This window comes from Camelus ferus, chromosome 6, assembly GCF_009834535.1.
Source record: "Camelus ferus isolate YT-003-E chromosome 6, BCGSAC_Cfer_1.0, whole genome shotgun sequence".
NCBI classification, from domain to species: Eukaryota; Metazoa; Chordata; class Mammalia; order Artiodactyla; family Camelidae; genus Camelus; species Camelus ferus.
The window spans coordinates 9,062,855-9,079,253 of NC_045701.1; the positions used below are offsets into that span (position 1 = coordinate 9,062,855).

General features: G+C 31.9%; 1 protein-coding gene across 5 annotated transcripts in view; it reads right to left on the bottom strand.

Moving 5' to 3' along the window:
- Positions 1-16,399, bottom strand: part of MINDY2 (MINDY lysine 48 deubiquitinase 2) — a 64,281-nt gene that overhangs the window by 24,485 nt on the left and 23,397 nt on the right. For 2 of the 5 annotated variants that reach the window (XR_004320418.1, XM_032481084.1), the window contains exons 3-7: positions 12,124-12,188; positions 10,755-10,913; positions 8,765-8,799; positions 7,463-7,526; positions 3,209-3,311 (exon numbers count right to left, since the gene is read on the bottom strand). Coding sequence is in view for 4 of the 5 variants with exons in the window: in XM_032481084.1 (XP_032336975.1) it covers positions 3,209-3,311; positions 7,463-7,526; positions 8,765-8,799; positions 10,755-10,913; positions 12,124-12,188 (426 nt within the window). In the remaining variant the exon portion in view is untranslated. The remainder of the gene's footprint in view (positions 1-3,208; positions 3,312-7,462; positions 7,527-8,764; positions 8,800-10,754; positions 10,914-12,123; positions 12,189-16,399) is intronic. The other 3 variants (XM_032481085.1, XM_032481086.1, XM_032481087.1) reach the window with 3 other exon arrangements.

Consider the following 16,399-nt stretch of genomic DNA (forward strand, 5'->3'; position numbering starts at 1 on the left):
ATACAATGTCACATATATAGTATTCCCACCAAAAATATATACCCAAATCTACTATCATGCTATCTCTGTTATCATGAGGTAACAATCAGATGAATCCAAACTGAGGACTATTCTGACAAACAACTGGCCTGGACTATTAAGAAAAGTAAACACCACAAAAGACTAAAAAGAAAAAAAGAAAAGAAAAAAGGTTAGGGATTTGTTCTAGATTATAGAAGACTAAATTGATACGACAATTAAGTGATCCTTGATTGGAGCCTACACTGAAAAACTTAAAAACTATGAAGAGCATTACCAGGAAACCGGGGAATTTTGAATGTGAACAGTATGTTATATAATAGTATTGTGTCATTGCTAAATTTCCTGAAATAAATGCATTGTGATTATATAGGAAAATTCTTTGTTCTTAGGAGACAAATATTGAAGAGTTAATGGATAAAGTGCTATAATATGTGCAACGAACTGTTATATGATTTAGGAAAAAACTGTGTGTGTGAAATTAAAAAGCAAAAATTCAGAATGTTAATAACTGGTGAATTTAGATGAAGTGGATTTATGTGCATTCATTGTGCTATTCCAACTTTATAGGTTTGAGATTTTTCAAAATAAAAGAGAAAGAAAAACAAAAGAAAATCAATATTATTTAATCAAAAATAATACGAACTCAAGCTGTAATCTTCAGTGTTTATGGCACATAATAAAGGCTCAATAAATATCTGAGTAAGTGAATATCTGGAATAATTTCCTTAAGCATCAATTTTTTTTTTTTTAACCTAGAAACAACTGTTAAAGAAGAAACTACTGAAAGAGCATCTGGAATTAAATGACCAGCTTTGGTGAAGTCTGGCAACTGCTACTGTGCTATTTTTCTCCTTGTTGTTTTTTGCTGCCATGCCGTTACAACTTGATTCAAAAAAGTCCTAACATCCAGAAGAGGCAGCAAATAGTAAGTATTCTGTGTACATGTAAAATTTCTGTACTTTTGCTTACAAGGTACTGCCATCCAAAGAAAATGAGTATTATCTGAAAGAAGTTGAAAGAGTATCTAATTCTATTTGACCGTTAGCTAAATAATATTTCTTTTTCGTCAAAAAAGAATGGCAGTAAAAGTTATTTCTTGTATTCTACACCTTATGGAGATGAAATATTTGAATTAAAAAAAGTAGTTATTATCTAAGAACTAAGTTTGATAATTTTTAATAAAGAAGGATTAGAAATAAACCACTTTTGGATATTTTGCTGATTCAGAAGGAAAGTTACAGTTGTAGGGTAAATAGAAAAAAAAAAAGTAGACTACTTCTTTGAACAATATACCTAAGATAATATGATGAAGATAATGGAAAAAAGCTAATTGCTACATTATATAACTAAAAATGTCCATTGTGGCCTTTTATTTCCTATATGATTTCTTAGTGCTTTATAAAAGTAGTTATTGGGATTGAATAATTATTTCAAATAGACTACATATTTGTAGTTTCTTATAAACAAAAAACTAGTTTAGCTTTTTAATTGTACTGAATTCCACATATAATTTTCCTTGATATGGAAATCTAATAAGCAGAATTTCCATTACAAAATTTATATATCAGGTAATTAATCAATTTTGGTACATACTACCTGAAAATTTTATACCACTAAAGAGGAAGATTCCTTCCTTGCTTTTACCAAGATGTTCTTCTCAAGATACCAATACTATACAAATTAGCTATAGTTTTTTTGTTATTGCAGGGAATCAATGTCAGAGAAATAATAATAATTGTTGTAACACCAGGTTGAGAAAAAGGAGAAGTAATGAAAGAACTGCTGTTTTGTTATTGTTCATTTCATTGGGGTACTTAGTCCTGGCTTGGGAAGAACTATGGCTTGGGAAAAATGCTATTAATAGTGTTTCCTACAGTTTCACGCCTTATAAATATATTCACCCAGATATCGTTTATTGGCTATCATTCCATCTGTTAACACTTTCTGGGTCCCGTTGTTTCCTCTATTACTACCGAATAGCATATTGGAAATTACTAAGAAAGCAGGAATCCACAGATGGAAATTTTTTATACCTTGCTTTCTAGGAATATTTACAGTAAAGAGAGCTTGAGTAAGAAATGTAAAGTTCTAGTGAGTGGAGTTTTGTTAGTTGAGGGAAGACTTCTTGTTGCTTTAGGTTGTAGAGAAAGAGGTGTCACAAATCAATGATCAATATCCCTGTATATTTGTGTTTATTGCAAGTAAAAGACTTGGATGAGCCTTAACTAAAATACTGTATTTTCTTGCTACTTGCCTCTTGCACAAAAACTTCTGGATAATTGAGTGATATAATTAATTCAGCTCTGATTAATTAATCAGAGTATGAGATTCATGTTCACATCTTTTTATACATTTTTATGTACTCTTGTAGTCACTTGGCTTTATTTTTTTTTAAATGTGGTGACTATAATCAACTTTTAAAAGAACGTGTGTCAGAGACAGAATGAAGCTAATTGCCTGCTTCTCATGATTTCTCTTTCTTTTGTTAACCCTTCAAACCAAGAAGAATAGCAGCCTCAGTATTTGTGCATATTAACAAAAAAGTGAACTTGGTGTTGGGGAAGTTATACCCAAATGCTATGACTCCTGATAGCGTTCTGGTTTCCAATCTGCTCTTCCCTTCACTGACTGGAACACAGCTTTTAATTAAAAAAAAAAAAAAAGAAAGAAAGAAACTGCTTCTATGTTGATGAATTTAGCGATGCTTAATTAGGTAAGGATTAGGGAAATTAATGATCAGAGGAGTACTCTGACCCAGAACAGAGCTTTGATGTACTATACTGTACTGAAATCTAAGGCAGAGCTCTACTAAAATGAACACTTGAGTACTATAATACACATCACAGTCAACTTAAGTGTTCAGGATGAGTTATAAAGTTCACTCAGTACTCCCAAATCCTTTTTAAAAAAGAGTAATTATCAGTAACTCTTGGGTAACTGATCATAGCAAAGATAACAAGTGATTCCAAAGACTTTTATTAGAACTCAGGCCTGATTTTACAAATCAAGTGAAAGGGTTCTAAGAAAAACCTTTCACTGGCAGCTTTATGAATAATTACTTCTTTTAATTCCCACAAGTAGCATCACTTTCATTTTTTAGAAGTCTTATTTAAGACATTTAAAAGATATTAAATTATAAGACGTTATTTTGCCAAGAATAAGTCAGGTAATAGCAGCACTCACCCACCTTCACTAACCAGCTCACTATTGTCTGACTGCTTACAAGAGATGATCTTCTCCACTAGTTGGTTGTAGCTGCAGTTACCAACAGCTTTTACAATGTCATCAATCTAGAAAACAAATGACTGTCTCACTAATCATGATAAAATTAAAAACAATAGCAAAGAAATCTATATCACTCTTTAGGGTTTTATTCTAATACAATACTAAATATGAAAATATTACATATGAAAAAAGAAAATCAGCACTAAAATCAACACCCAATAGTTTCTAATTTTGTTTATAGCTCACTAGAACATATTATGAAAAATATTGCTTAGCTGCATTTCAATTATGCAAAAAATAATAAAATGGGATTATCATATGCAACTCTATTTCTTAGATTGTAAAGAGGCATTTAAGTGATTAAAATAAAGTCAACTACTTCAGAAATAAAATTCAGAAAATCTTTTTTTTATTAAAAATAAATATTTTGCATTTAAAGCAAGGCAAATATAAAGATGTTAATTTATGGAATTAACAGGGTTTTCCCATTTTATTTATTATGCAGTTTCTAGCAAAGTATAGTGAAGATATGAGTAGACATAACTAACATTATTTTCCTGAAGAAAAGCTAATATATATTAACAGGGAAAGATTCCTACTTAATCTTTGTGGAGGTACAGTAGAAAAGTAAATTCAAGGTTTTAAGCTGCAGAAATTGATACATTATAACAGAGTATACTTTAATTAAAAAAATTTTTTTGTAAGTTTTAAGCTATAGGAAAATAAAATTGAGTATCTCTATTCTCCCTCCATTATACTTTGCTTTGAGTATTGAATAAAAATAGATTTCTACTGTCTAAAGAATTTATTTTGATTCTCCTCTCATCCCTAAAATATATTTATTTTTAAGTTACTTACATGTACTTAATTAATATATTAATTAATACAAATTTATACAATAATATAAAAAAATAAGAGGAACAATGTTTTCTTTCCACATCCAAATGATCTTCTTAAACACCTAATCTTTGAACACCACAAGAATTGAGAGATCTGCACAACTAATACTAAGGACAGTGGTTCTCAAACTGGGAGCTTTTTAAAAAGCTGAAAGAATTGCAAGCTCAAGTTGTTTCTCAATTGTCTAAGTTTTCATCCCACTACCACACAGCAAAGTTTGAGAACAACTGCTTTAGGCTATAATTTATTTTCTTTGTTCCTGCAAAAGTCTAGCATAGTAAAAGCCCCTTAACCATGCAAGTGGGACTGATGGTTGCCTAAAGATCAGTTAACTGAGTAAGTAAAAGCAGGGAATTGTGGAAAATGTTATTACATATTTTAAACATTTCATGTTAACTTAAAACTCACAAATGTATTCACTTGTCAATCTTTTTTTTCCCCCCACTTGTTAATCTTTTGATGCAGAGTCAAATAAGGCCTTTTCTTTGAAAGTGGATATTTTGGCCATGATTCTATGTAAATGACACAGAACAGCATGCCTTCCAGTTTTTATTTATTTAAAATGAAAACTTAGACCCTTAAGAAGAAATCTCAGGGCACAATCCCTTTAGATTTTCATTATTTTTTGGAACACCTTCACTGTTTACAGCAATATTCTTTAGTGACTCAACTTCATTCTTTCCACAGAACTGAATTTTCAATCCTAAGGAATCCATAAAAATACAACTAGAATAATAAATACAAGATCAGTATACAAAAATCAATTGTTCTATAGACTAGCAATGAATAAAAAGTTCAAATTTTCATGGGCAGGATCTCTACATTAATATTTCATTCAATTAATTCATTTGGATGCCTTTTATGTACTACTATGTACAAGATGTGTTAGAGAAACTGCAGACTCAGCAGTGAATAAAATACATGGTATATGATTTCATAAAGTTTATATTCTAAAGACAAACAATAAAGCAAGTAAGCAAATATAAAATATGCTAGGTAGTTGTATGTAGTGGTATGCAACTGTTCTTTGTTTTCATTGTACTATATCATTCCACAGTATAATATATTTATTAATTCATCTTTTGATGGCTATTTATTTTCAGTTTGGGGCTATGACAAATAATACTTCTATGAACATTCTTGTACATTTATTCTGTTTCACAAATCTAGAGTTTCTCTAGGGAATATGCCTTATCAAATTCTTAGTCTTATCCTCAACTTTACCAGATAACTCCAAACTGCTTTCTAAAGTAGGTAGCCAATTTATATTATCACCAGTAGGGAATGAGAATTCACTATATTGCACATCTTCTCCAACATTTAGTATTGTTAGACTTTTAAATGCCAGCCATTCTGCCGGGTGTATAGTGGTATCTCATTTTGGTTTTAATTTGCATTTCTTTGATGACTAGTTCATATGTTCACTAGTCATCTGGGTATCCATTTTTGTGAAGCGCCTGTTCAAATCATTTGCTCCTTTTTTTTTTTTTTTTTTTTTTACTGGGTAGTCTATTTTTAAAAAAACTTATTTGTAGGAGCTCTTTATATCTTCTAGATATTAATTCTTAATTCATTATATAAATTGCAATCAGTTTCTACCCTGTGGCTTGCCTTTATTCTCTTTTGAGTTTTCTTCCGACAAATACCAGTCTCAATTTTAATGTATTCAGGTTTGCCAATGTTCTTCATAGTGCATTTGTGTCTTGTTTCAGTAATCCTTTCCTATCGTTGTCAGAAACATATTCACAAACTTTTACAGTGTTATCTTTTACAATTAAATATCAATGCACATGAAACAGAATTTTATGGTGTGAATCAGGAGCAACAATTTCATTTCTTTTCTAATTGTCCAGCAAATCCAAAATTTGAATTGGCTAGTTAATAATCTCAGCACCGTTTATTATAAGGACTGACCTTTGCCCATTGCTTTATAGTTGCCTAATTCTGTCTATACATGCATGGTCTTTTTGACCTCTCTATTCTCTGTTATTGGTCTAATTCTTAATTATAATACTTAAAATATTTCATGTCTAGATAAGTTCTCCCTACTTGTTCTGCTTCAAGAATATCTTGGCTTCTCTTCCTAGTCCTTTGTATTTCCATATAAATTGTAGAACGAACCAGTCACATTTCACAACTACTACCCCCAAATCTGCTAGGATTTTGTTTGGGGTTGTAGTGAAACTATAGTTCATTTTATAGAGAACTGACATCTTTATAAATTCAGTCTTGAAATCTAAAATCTACAGACCTATATTTACATAGGTCTCTAATTTCTCTCAAAGGAAAACTGGCCCCATAGAGGTCTTGCATATCTTTTTGTTAGATTTATTCTTAGTAACTTATGCTATTAAAGAACATATTTTTAAAATTTCATTTTCAAATCCTTTTTGAAGAATTTTAGCTTTGTTAATCTTTATTATATACTTAATTTCTACTTTAATACTTTCTGCTCTTAAGATAGATATATATAGCTCATTAATTTTCAGTCTTTTATTATTCCTTAATATACAGATTCAAGGCTTTAAAAATCCCTTTAAAAATTGTTTTAGCTAAATCTTACAAGTTTTGATACAGACTTAGTAGTTGTACAGTTTAAAATATACTTTAAGTTTCATTATGATTTTTTGACCCGAACAGTCTCTACTGTTTTTTTCTACTGATTTCTAGCTTAATTACACTGTGATCAGAGACTATTCTATACTCCACACATTTTAAATCGTTAGAAATTTGTTGAAACTTACTTTATGGCCCAGAATTGGGTCAATTTTTGTAAATTTCATGAGCTTATAAAAAGAATGTATTAGTTAGGTTCACAGAAAACAAGGAAAGACTGAGAAAACATCACAGACAAGGAGACACCAGGAAGACATTAAATGTAATGTGATATCCTAGATTGCATTCTAGAACAACAAAAACAAAAATCAGTGGAAAAGCTGGTGAAATGTGAATGAAGGCTGTAATATAGTTAGTAGTAATGTACCAATATTAAATTTCTAAGTTTTGACACATGTACCATGATCATATAAGATTAGGGGAAACTGGGTGAAGAATATATGGGAATCCTCTATAGTATCTTAGCAACTTTCCTGTAAATCTGAAATGATTCAAAAATAAAAAGTTCATTAACTTTTTTCAAGAATGTATGTTCATTAGGTTTTCATTTCCACTTCTATCATTTGTAGAGAAAGGTATATTAAAATCTTCTAGTAGGACAATCTATTTTTCTTATAATTTTGTTAAATGTTGCTTTATATACTTCGATATTATGTTATTAAATGCATATAAGTTTTGTTTTCCATCATCAAAAACTGACCTTTACTCTTTGTGACAGTTCCCATGGATCCAAGGAGTAACAGTCAATCAGTTTATTCACTTTCCTGGTGTCTCCAGGCACATACAAATTTAAAATGATTATATCTTTTTGGCAAATTAAACGTTCTATCATTAATAATGCTTTTTGACTTAAAGTCTATTCTTTCTCATATTACTACGGATACACTAGCATTCTTTTGATTAACAATGGTATGGCATCTCTTTTTTCTTTTTATTTGCAATCTTTCTGTTTAATTTCATACTGTTTTATATATGTCTCTTGTAAATAGCATATATATATATATATTTTTAAATCCAGCCTCAGAATCACTGTCTTTTAACTAGATTTGGTCTTATTGACATTCTCTATGTTTGAATTTATTAAACCTACCATTCTCTCCTTCCCATCAGTTCAACATTCCATAACCTCTCCTTTCTTCCTCCTTTTTGGTTAATTTTCCCCTTTCTACTAATTGAGAAGTTATCTAGTGTGTTTTCTATTCTTTCCATGGTTATTCCAAAAGAGTATTATTCAATATCATGGTGGTAATAATGGAAATATTCCAAATCTTTGCTGCCCAGTAAGATATTCACTAGCTACACGTGGCTTCTGAGCAACTGAAATGTGTCTACTACATTTGTCTACCATACCAGACAGAGAAGTTACAGAAACTATAACATCTACCCCTACCATATTCAAATTCAGCAGTTAATATTCTCTTCTTGAACAATTAATTCTAGGCCCTAAGAATATCTTAACCTTCTCCCAACTTATGTTATTATTATCTGCATATGCTAATATTTTTTTTAAACCCCAAAAGATAATGTTATTATTTAATACAGTCAACAATCTTTCATATTTATCATGTTACTTTCTCTCCACTCACACTTCCATCTGGATCACTCTCCTTCTTTTCAAAATCCTTGTTTAGAATTTCCATTAATGATGGTCTACTGGCAGGAAACTATCTTACATTAATTAATTTAAAAATGACTTTATTTCTCTACATTACTGAAAGATAATTTTCCTGGGAACAGGAAATAGGTAGCATTTGTCTTTTTTCAGTACATCAACTGTATCATTTCCACTGTTGCCTGGTTTCCAATGTTGCTCTCAAAGAGTTAGTTATCAATAATGGAGAACTACCTTCTCAGTTGTTGAATCATGGTGCCTGCCCACCATCCAGAGAACTGCTGATATTCACTTGCAAGATAATTATTTGCAGAACACATAATCAGAATACAAACAACTAGCCAGTTCTGAGAGATATTTCATAGAGACCTATGGATTTCAAACTTTTACCTTGTTCTTTTTTCTTTCTCAGCATCAGAATCCTCCTGTCACAAAACAAGTAAGTAAAATAGATAAAAAGCACAGCTCTCACAGCCTTCCAAGAATTTGAAAATCACTGTGTAGACCAGAAAAGTCTGAAGAACAATCTCTGTCTTACATGAGAGTACATTATTTTTCTTTAAGCATATGAATTCAACTGTTTGCCAGACAATCTGCAGCTACACGTATAGTCAGAGGGACAATCCGAGTCCAATTTTAAGAACTCAGGTTTAAGTTCCTAAGTTCCTTAACCTCCTATGACCTTAGGTCGTAAGTTCATTCTCCTCAAGAATCTAGGCTACCTGGCATTGCCATGAGCCAGGATCCAACATGGCTCATCTTGAATGCATAAAATGTTAGACATGTTTAGACTTTTCAGTGATTGTTTCAGAGTCAGAGTGCCAAAAAAATACAGATGCCCTGCTTACAGAAAGCCATCTTTTTATTGCTCAGAATACCAGTTGCTTTTATCAAGAGACAGGGATGAAGAAACATTACCAAGTCCTTACTATTATGATCCTTCCTACAGTTAATGCTTCACTCCATCAGTTAATGTTGAGAAACTACTATGAGCCAAGCACTGCTCTAAACAATGAGAAATAAGAGCCCAACCGTCATAAAACATATACTCTAGTGGGAGATCATAGTCAATCAAGTAAATAAATAAATAATAATTCTAGATAATGACTGGGGGAAAAGAAGGTGACTAAATTAAACAAGGGAAAGCTTCTCTAATAAAGTGACTTTTGACCTAAGACCTGAACTTTGAGGAACCAGGAGTGGGAAGATCTGGGAGCACAATGTGTTTGGTTAGTAAAACAGCATTCCACAGTGGGCAATTAGGTAGTACAAAAACCCGAGATAGAAATGACTTTCACATGTCTGAAAAACAGAAAGGCAGTTAGTGTTGCTGGAGAGTAGTAAAAAGGGGAGAATTATGCGAGGTGGAGCTGGACAGAAGGCAGAGTCTAGATCATGCAGTATATCATAAAAACTCTGATAAAATTTTGCACTTTATTTTAATTACACTGGAGGCTTTTAAAGAAAGGAGTATGGCACAGGGATAAAGGGGAGGGTTTATTTTACAAAGATTGTTCTGAGTGTCAAGACAATTCAGTGGAGGGAAGAATAATTTTTTCAAAGAATGGGACTAGGACAACTGAATAACCACATGCAAAAGAATAAAGCTGGATCCCTTCCTCAAACCATATACACAAACCAACTCAAAATGGATCATACTCCTAAATGTAAGCACTAAAAGTATAAAACCCTTAGAAGAAGATAGAAGAGTAGATCTTTGTGACTTTGGGTTAGGCAAAGCCTATTTTGGGAGAAACCAAAAGCATAAGTAACAACCAAGAAAACCAGATAAATTGGACTTCATCAAAATTTAAAAACTTTGTGCTTCAAAGGACACCATCAAGAAAGTGAAAAGATAATCAACAGAATGGGAGAAAATACTAGCATATCATGTATCTGGTAAGACATATACCTATAATATACAAAGAACTCTTAGAACCCAATAACAAAAAGACAAATAGCCCAATTAAAAATGGGCAAGAAATCTGCAGACATTTCTCCAAAGAAGATATACAAATGACAAAAAGTACACAAAGAGATGCTTAACAGCACTAGTCATTAGAGAAATGCAAATAAATCCACAATGAGATATGATTTTAAACCTACTACGATGGCTATAATAAAAAAGATAGACAATAACAAGTGTTGGTGAGGATGTGAACTCAACTTCATAGTTAGCCTCCAATTCCATGAAATTACAGTCAGAAGTCTTGAGCAGATTTAGCAGTCTGGAGGACTGCACTCTTAACCTCACATTTTGGCTAATTCCAGATAAAAGCACAAAAATATAAGTATCAGAAAACATAAATCTGGATTAATTTGCCAAATTAGTGAAATTTTACGATATTTTTATCATTTAATTTAAAAATGTTCTACTTACCTGAGGGTCCACTAACCACCCATGGTACAAAGGAATATCAAGAAGATCAAATACTATGCATTCTGGTGTATATTCAAACACTCGAACACCAGTGAATTTTACATTTACATCCAAGCCTGTCTGTAGTTTGTGCAATACTGCCATAGCATCACTCATATTCTGAAAACAGAAAGGGGAAGGGTAAAAACGAGGAAATCAAACAATAACAAAAAGGTACTTAAATGCAGGCACATTTACTTCAAATTTTCCAATTATCCAATTTATTCACCCCTTCAATTTGTATTATTAAGTACCTACTATGTGCCAGGCACTAATCTGAGCTCTAAAGATATAATAGTGGATAAAACAAAGTTCCTAATCTCATGGAGCTAACATTCTACTGTGAAAAACAAATACATAAATTATAATATCATGTCAAGTAGTAGTAAGAAAAGTTGAGCAGGATAGGATGTACAGATTGAGAGGGGTGAGGAACCTAATTTTAGACCCTTTACTTTTAACTCAGGTTTGCTGTATAGTGTGTTTCTCCTATAAACAGCAAGTAATTAGGTCTTGTTTTTTTCCCAAACTGGAAATGTCTTTCAGTAATATAGTAATGGCTTTTAGATTGTGTTAGGACTAGATATATGAACATTCAAATTCAAGAAATTTTGCAATACTGAAATGAGTTTTCTTTTTGCCATCTGGATACTGGTGAAGGTATGTAGAAAAAGTTACTTTGAAAATAAATACAAAGTTTCCACTGATGTCTGTTTCTGCCTTGGCTGATACTTTCTTCCACTGTAAGAATCTGATTTCTTCTTGCCTTCCATTGTCAAACAAAGGAAGAATACTTAAGAAAATGGAAGCTCTACTTGCTTTCTTCCAGCTCCAATAATTTTGAACCCAGTGTTCCCTCCTATATTATAGGATAGTATTTCTAAAGAACATGTAAAGAAATGCGGACACACTGAAACTATGGAACAGTAGATTTTGTCCTAATGCCACACACCAGACATCATTTGCTGAACTGTTTTCTAAACACAACTTAATTGTAAAATACAAATAAATGAGGAAAGATGAATCAATGACAAATTCACTTGAAGGTCGATTTTTTCAAGGAAATTACCAGGTTATAATTCTACATAGAAGTGCAGAATGATATCTATATTTCATTCTATATATATAGGTTCATATAAAACAGAGATCAGCAAAATATGGCTTGTGAGTCAAATATGGCTATGAGTTAAGAATGGTTTTTACACTTTTAAAAGGGTGTTCAAAATAAAGAAATCAAAAAATATACCTGAAAAGCCACTGATAGGGACCAATGAATACATCCATAAGTTAAAATGACATATTTTAATATAACAAAAATTATGTCAATTACCTGCTCATAGTTTAAACGTTGAATTTCTGAAATTTCTTTTGGCTTTGTATCAAGCATGTAATCTCCTGGAAAGAGAAATTGTTAAGCTGCCTTTTAAAAATGTTTTGTTTCTAATTACAAAGATAACAGATTTTAATGATAAATTATAGCAATATGTGACATAAAAAACTGACTCCCCAGTTCTATTCAGAGAAAGTCAATGTTAATTGTTAGTTACTGTCTCACATATTTTTTTCAGTGTACATCCTACAACGCTTTGGAATTTTTTCTGTCCCTTTACAATACATTTGAGCATCTTGCCATGTCATTGCAATAAAGCTCTAAAAGGTTTAACCAAGTTTCATCAACAATATAACTATTACCTCAATACCTTTCCAAGAATGGGTGTTACCACTCCTCTAAATATCTGCCATTCTTAGAAGTAAACAAAATTTTCCTTGCTTTTAAAAAACTGACATCTTATCATGAACCCTCCTACACTGTTGGTGGGAATGGGTTTGGTGCAGCCACTGTGGAAAACAGTATGGAGATTCCTCAAAAGACTAGGAATAGACTTACCATATGACACAGGAATCCCGCTCCTGGGTATATATCCAGAAGGAACCCTACTTCGAAATGACACCTGCACCCCAATGTTCACAGCAGCACTATTTACAATAGCCAAGACATGGAAACAGTTTAAATGTCCATCAACAGATGACTGGATAAAGAAAATGTGGTATATTTATACAGTGGAATACTATTCAGCCATAAAAATGACAACGCCATTTGCAGCAACATGGATGTCCCTGGAGAATGTCATTCGAAGTGAAGTAAGCCAGAAAGAGAAAGAAAAATACCATATGAAATTGCTCATATATGGAATCTAAAAAAAGAAAAACATAAATACAAAACAGAAACAGTCTCATACACATAGAATACAAACTTGTGGTTGCCAAGGAGGAGTAGGGTGGGAAGGGACAGACTGGGAGTTTAAAATTTGTAGATACTGACAGGCATATGCAGAATAGATAAACAAGATTATACTGTATAGCACAGGGAAATGTATACAAGATCTTGTGGTAGCTCACAGCAAAAAAAAAAAAAAAAAGTGACAATGAATATAGGTATGTTTATGTATAACCGAAAAATTGTGCTCTACACTGTAATTTGACACAATATTGTAAAATGACTATAACTCAATAAAAAATGTTAAAAAAAAAAAAAGCTGTTATCTGAGAGATTACCAGTGGAGAGAGGGAAGGGAGAGGGGCAACACAGGGGTATGGAATTAAAAGATACAAACTACTATGTATAAATTAGAGAAGCAACAAGGATATATTGTATAGCCCTTGGAATTAAAGCCATTATCTTGTAATAATTTTTGAGAAGTATAATCTATAAAAATGCTGACATTATGCTTGCTGTATATCTAAAACTAACATAATATTGTAAAGCAATTATACTTCAAAAAATTAATATATTTTTATATACGTACCTTTATTGGTATCACCTATTTATTTATTTGAAGTATAGTCAGTTTACACTGTCAATTTCTGGTGTACAGCATAATGTTTCAGTCATACATATATATACATATATTCATTTTCATATTCTTTTTCATTATAGATCACTACAAGATATTGAATATAGTTCCCTGTGCTATACAGAAGAAATTTGTTTATCTATTTTATATGCAGTTGTCAATATTTGCAAAGCTCAAACTCCCAAATTTATCCCTTCCCACAACCTATCCCCCGGTAACCATAAGTTTGTTATCTATGTAAGTCTGTTTCTGTTTTGTAAATAAGTTCATTTGTGTCTCTTTTCTTCTTTTAGATTCCACATATGAGTGATATCATATGATATTTTTCTTCCTCTTTCTGGAGTACTTCACTTAGAATGACGATCTCCAGGTCCACCAATGTTGTTGCAAACGGCATTATTTTATTATTTTTTATGGCTGAGTAGTATTCCATTGTATAAATATACCATAGCTTCTTTATTTAGTCATCTGTTGATGGACATTTAGGTTGTTTTCATGTCTTGGCTATTGTATATAGTGCTGCTATTAACACTGGGGTGCACATATCCTTTTGAATTAGAGTTTCCTACGGATATATGCCCAGGAGTGGGAATGCTGGATCATACGGTAAGTCTATTTTTAATTTTTTGAGGCATCTCCATACTGTTTTCCATAATGGCGGCACCAAACTACATTTCCACCAACAGTGTAGGAGGGTTACCTTTTTTCCACAGTCTCTCTAGCATTTATCGATTGTGGATCACCTTTTTAATATATATATGACTTTTAGTATATGTGACACTATTTAAATATATGCAGTACCTTTTTAATCTATGTTTTACCTTTTTAATTATGTATTAACTATATATACATTTTCTTTGAATTACTCACCTATACAAGTATTATTCTTTTCTTGAATTACAAAAGTTCTTTTCCAATTAGAGGAATTAGAACATTCCCTGTTATATGTGTGCTAAATATTTATTTTCCTCATTTTTTGGCCTATTTTTCACCATACAGAAATATTTAATTTTAATATAGTCAATTCTCCTACTATAGTTTCTGGGTTGGGTGTTATGTTTAGAAAACTATTCACCTCTTCAGAATATACAAACATTCACAAATGCATTCTTCATGTAATTTTATGTTTGCTTTTTTTCATGTTTAAATCTTTAACTTATCTGGAATTTATTTTGATATAAACAGTAATATGTGGAACCAGCTTCTCATCCAGCCTCCCAAATCACTAACATGCTGATGAAATTGTTAATATAATCTTTATTTTCTAATTCAATATAAACTTCTAAAGACTGCATTAAGCATTCTGATAATCTTTCCAACTCTGACAATAAAAGAATACCTATAAACATCAATATATTATTATTTATGCTTTAATTAGAACTTTAAGACAGAAAAATTTAGTAATAATTTTATTCCACCATAGGCACAGGAACTCTAAAAGCATTAAATTAACTGATTCATAGAAATATATAGACCTAAAAGCATTAAATTGATTCATAGAAATATATATAATATTCATACACACACACACACACACACTCTTAATAAATATGTTTGTGTCCTTACCATACATGGCACACTGTATATTTATATGTTGAGGTTTTAATACATTTAACCAAAAACTATGCTTTGAGTAACTTTCATACATTATTTATTCAAATAATTGCGAGCATATTTGCTATACTTGTATCCAGTATTTCATTTCTGCATTTATCCTGATAACAGACTGTAGTATATGCTTTCTTAACACTTTAGAAGGGTCAGGATGCAGAATACTATACAATTCAATATTAAAATGACCCTAGACATGCTATCATCGATTAAAAGCTTAAATGCTAAGAAAATGCTAAGAATAGAATAATTTGGGGAAAAGACCCAGTTAAGAACTCCTCTTTTTCTGATGTCACAAAAGCTCTTTGGACAAGAGAATAGCCTGGTTAAGAGAGGCAGCCTCTTCAATGGACCTCAATCATCTCTATCTCCTGATGTTCATACCTTTTTATAGCCCCCTTCCCTTGAGTGTGGACTGAACTCACTTGTAGTGAATAAAATGACATAATTAATGAGATATCATTTCCAAAATTAGAATACAAAATATTGTGGCTTTTGTCATGGTGCTCCCTCATTTGTTCACTCTGAGGAATGCCAGCTGCCGTATTCTGAGCTGTCTTGGAGAGACCTGCATGGAAAGGAACTGAAGGAGGCTTCTGGCCACAGTGAGGAATTGAGGACCTCAATCCAACATTCTGTGAGGAGCTGAATCCTGCCAATAACCATGTAAACTTGAAAGCAGATCCTCCTGAGTTGGGCTGGAGATGAGACTGCAATCCTAGCTGACACAGTGAATGCAGCCTCACGAGAGAGAGAGAGCTTAAGCCAGAATCACTCAGCTGCACCCAGCTTCCTGACCTACATGAGATAATAAAGGTTCATTATTTTAAGCAACCAAATTTTGGGGTGATACGTATGCAGCAATGGTTATCTGTATTTTTAGGGAAGTTTGTAATAGAGAATTAGATTTTTTTATAAGACTGAGTTTGAGTTTCTAAGGGAGCATCTTTCAGTTTTAGGTATCTAAATAAATCATCTCTTAAGAATGCTGTTTTATCTAGCTTATCTAACCTTTATATCAAAATTGGTCAACAACACTATTTCAATCAAAAAGTATTGAGAATCTATTCTGTGTTTAGTAACAGGTTAAAGCAAATACCCTGTTTGGAAATGCCTGTTTCCCTTAAAGAAACTAATAAT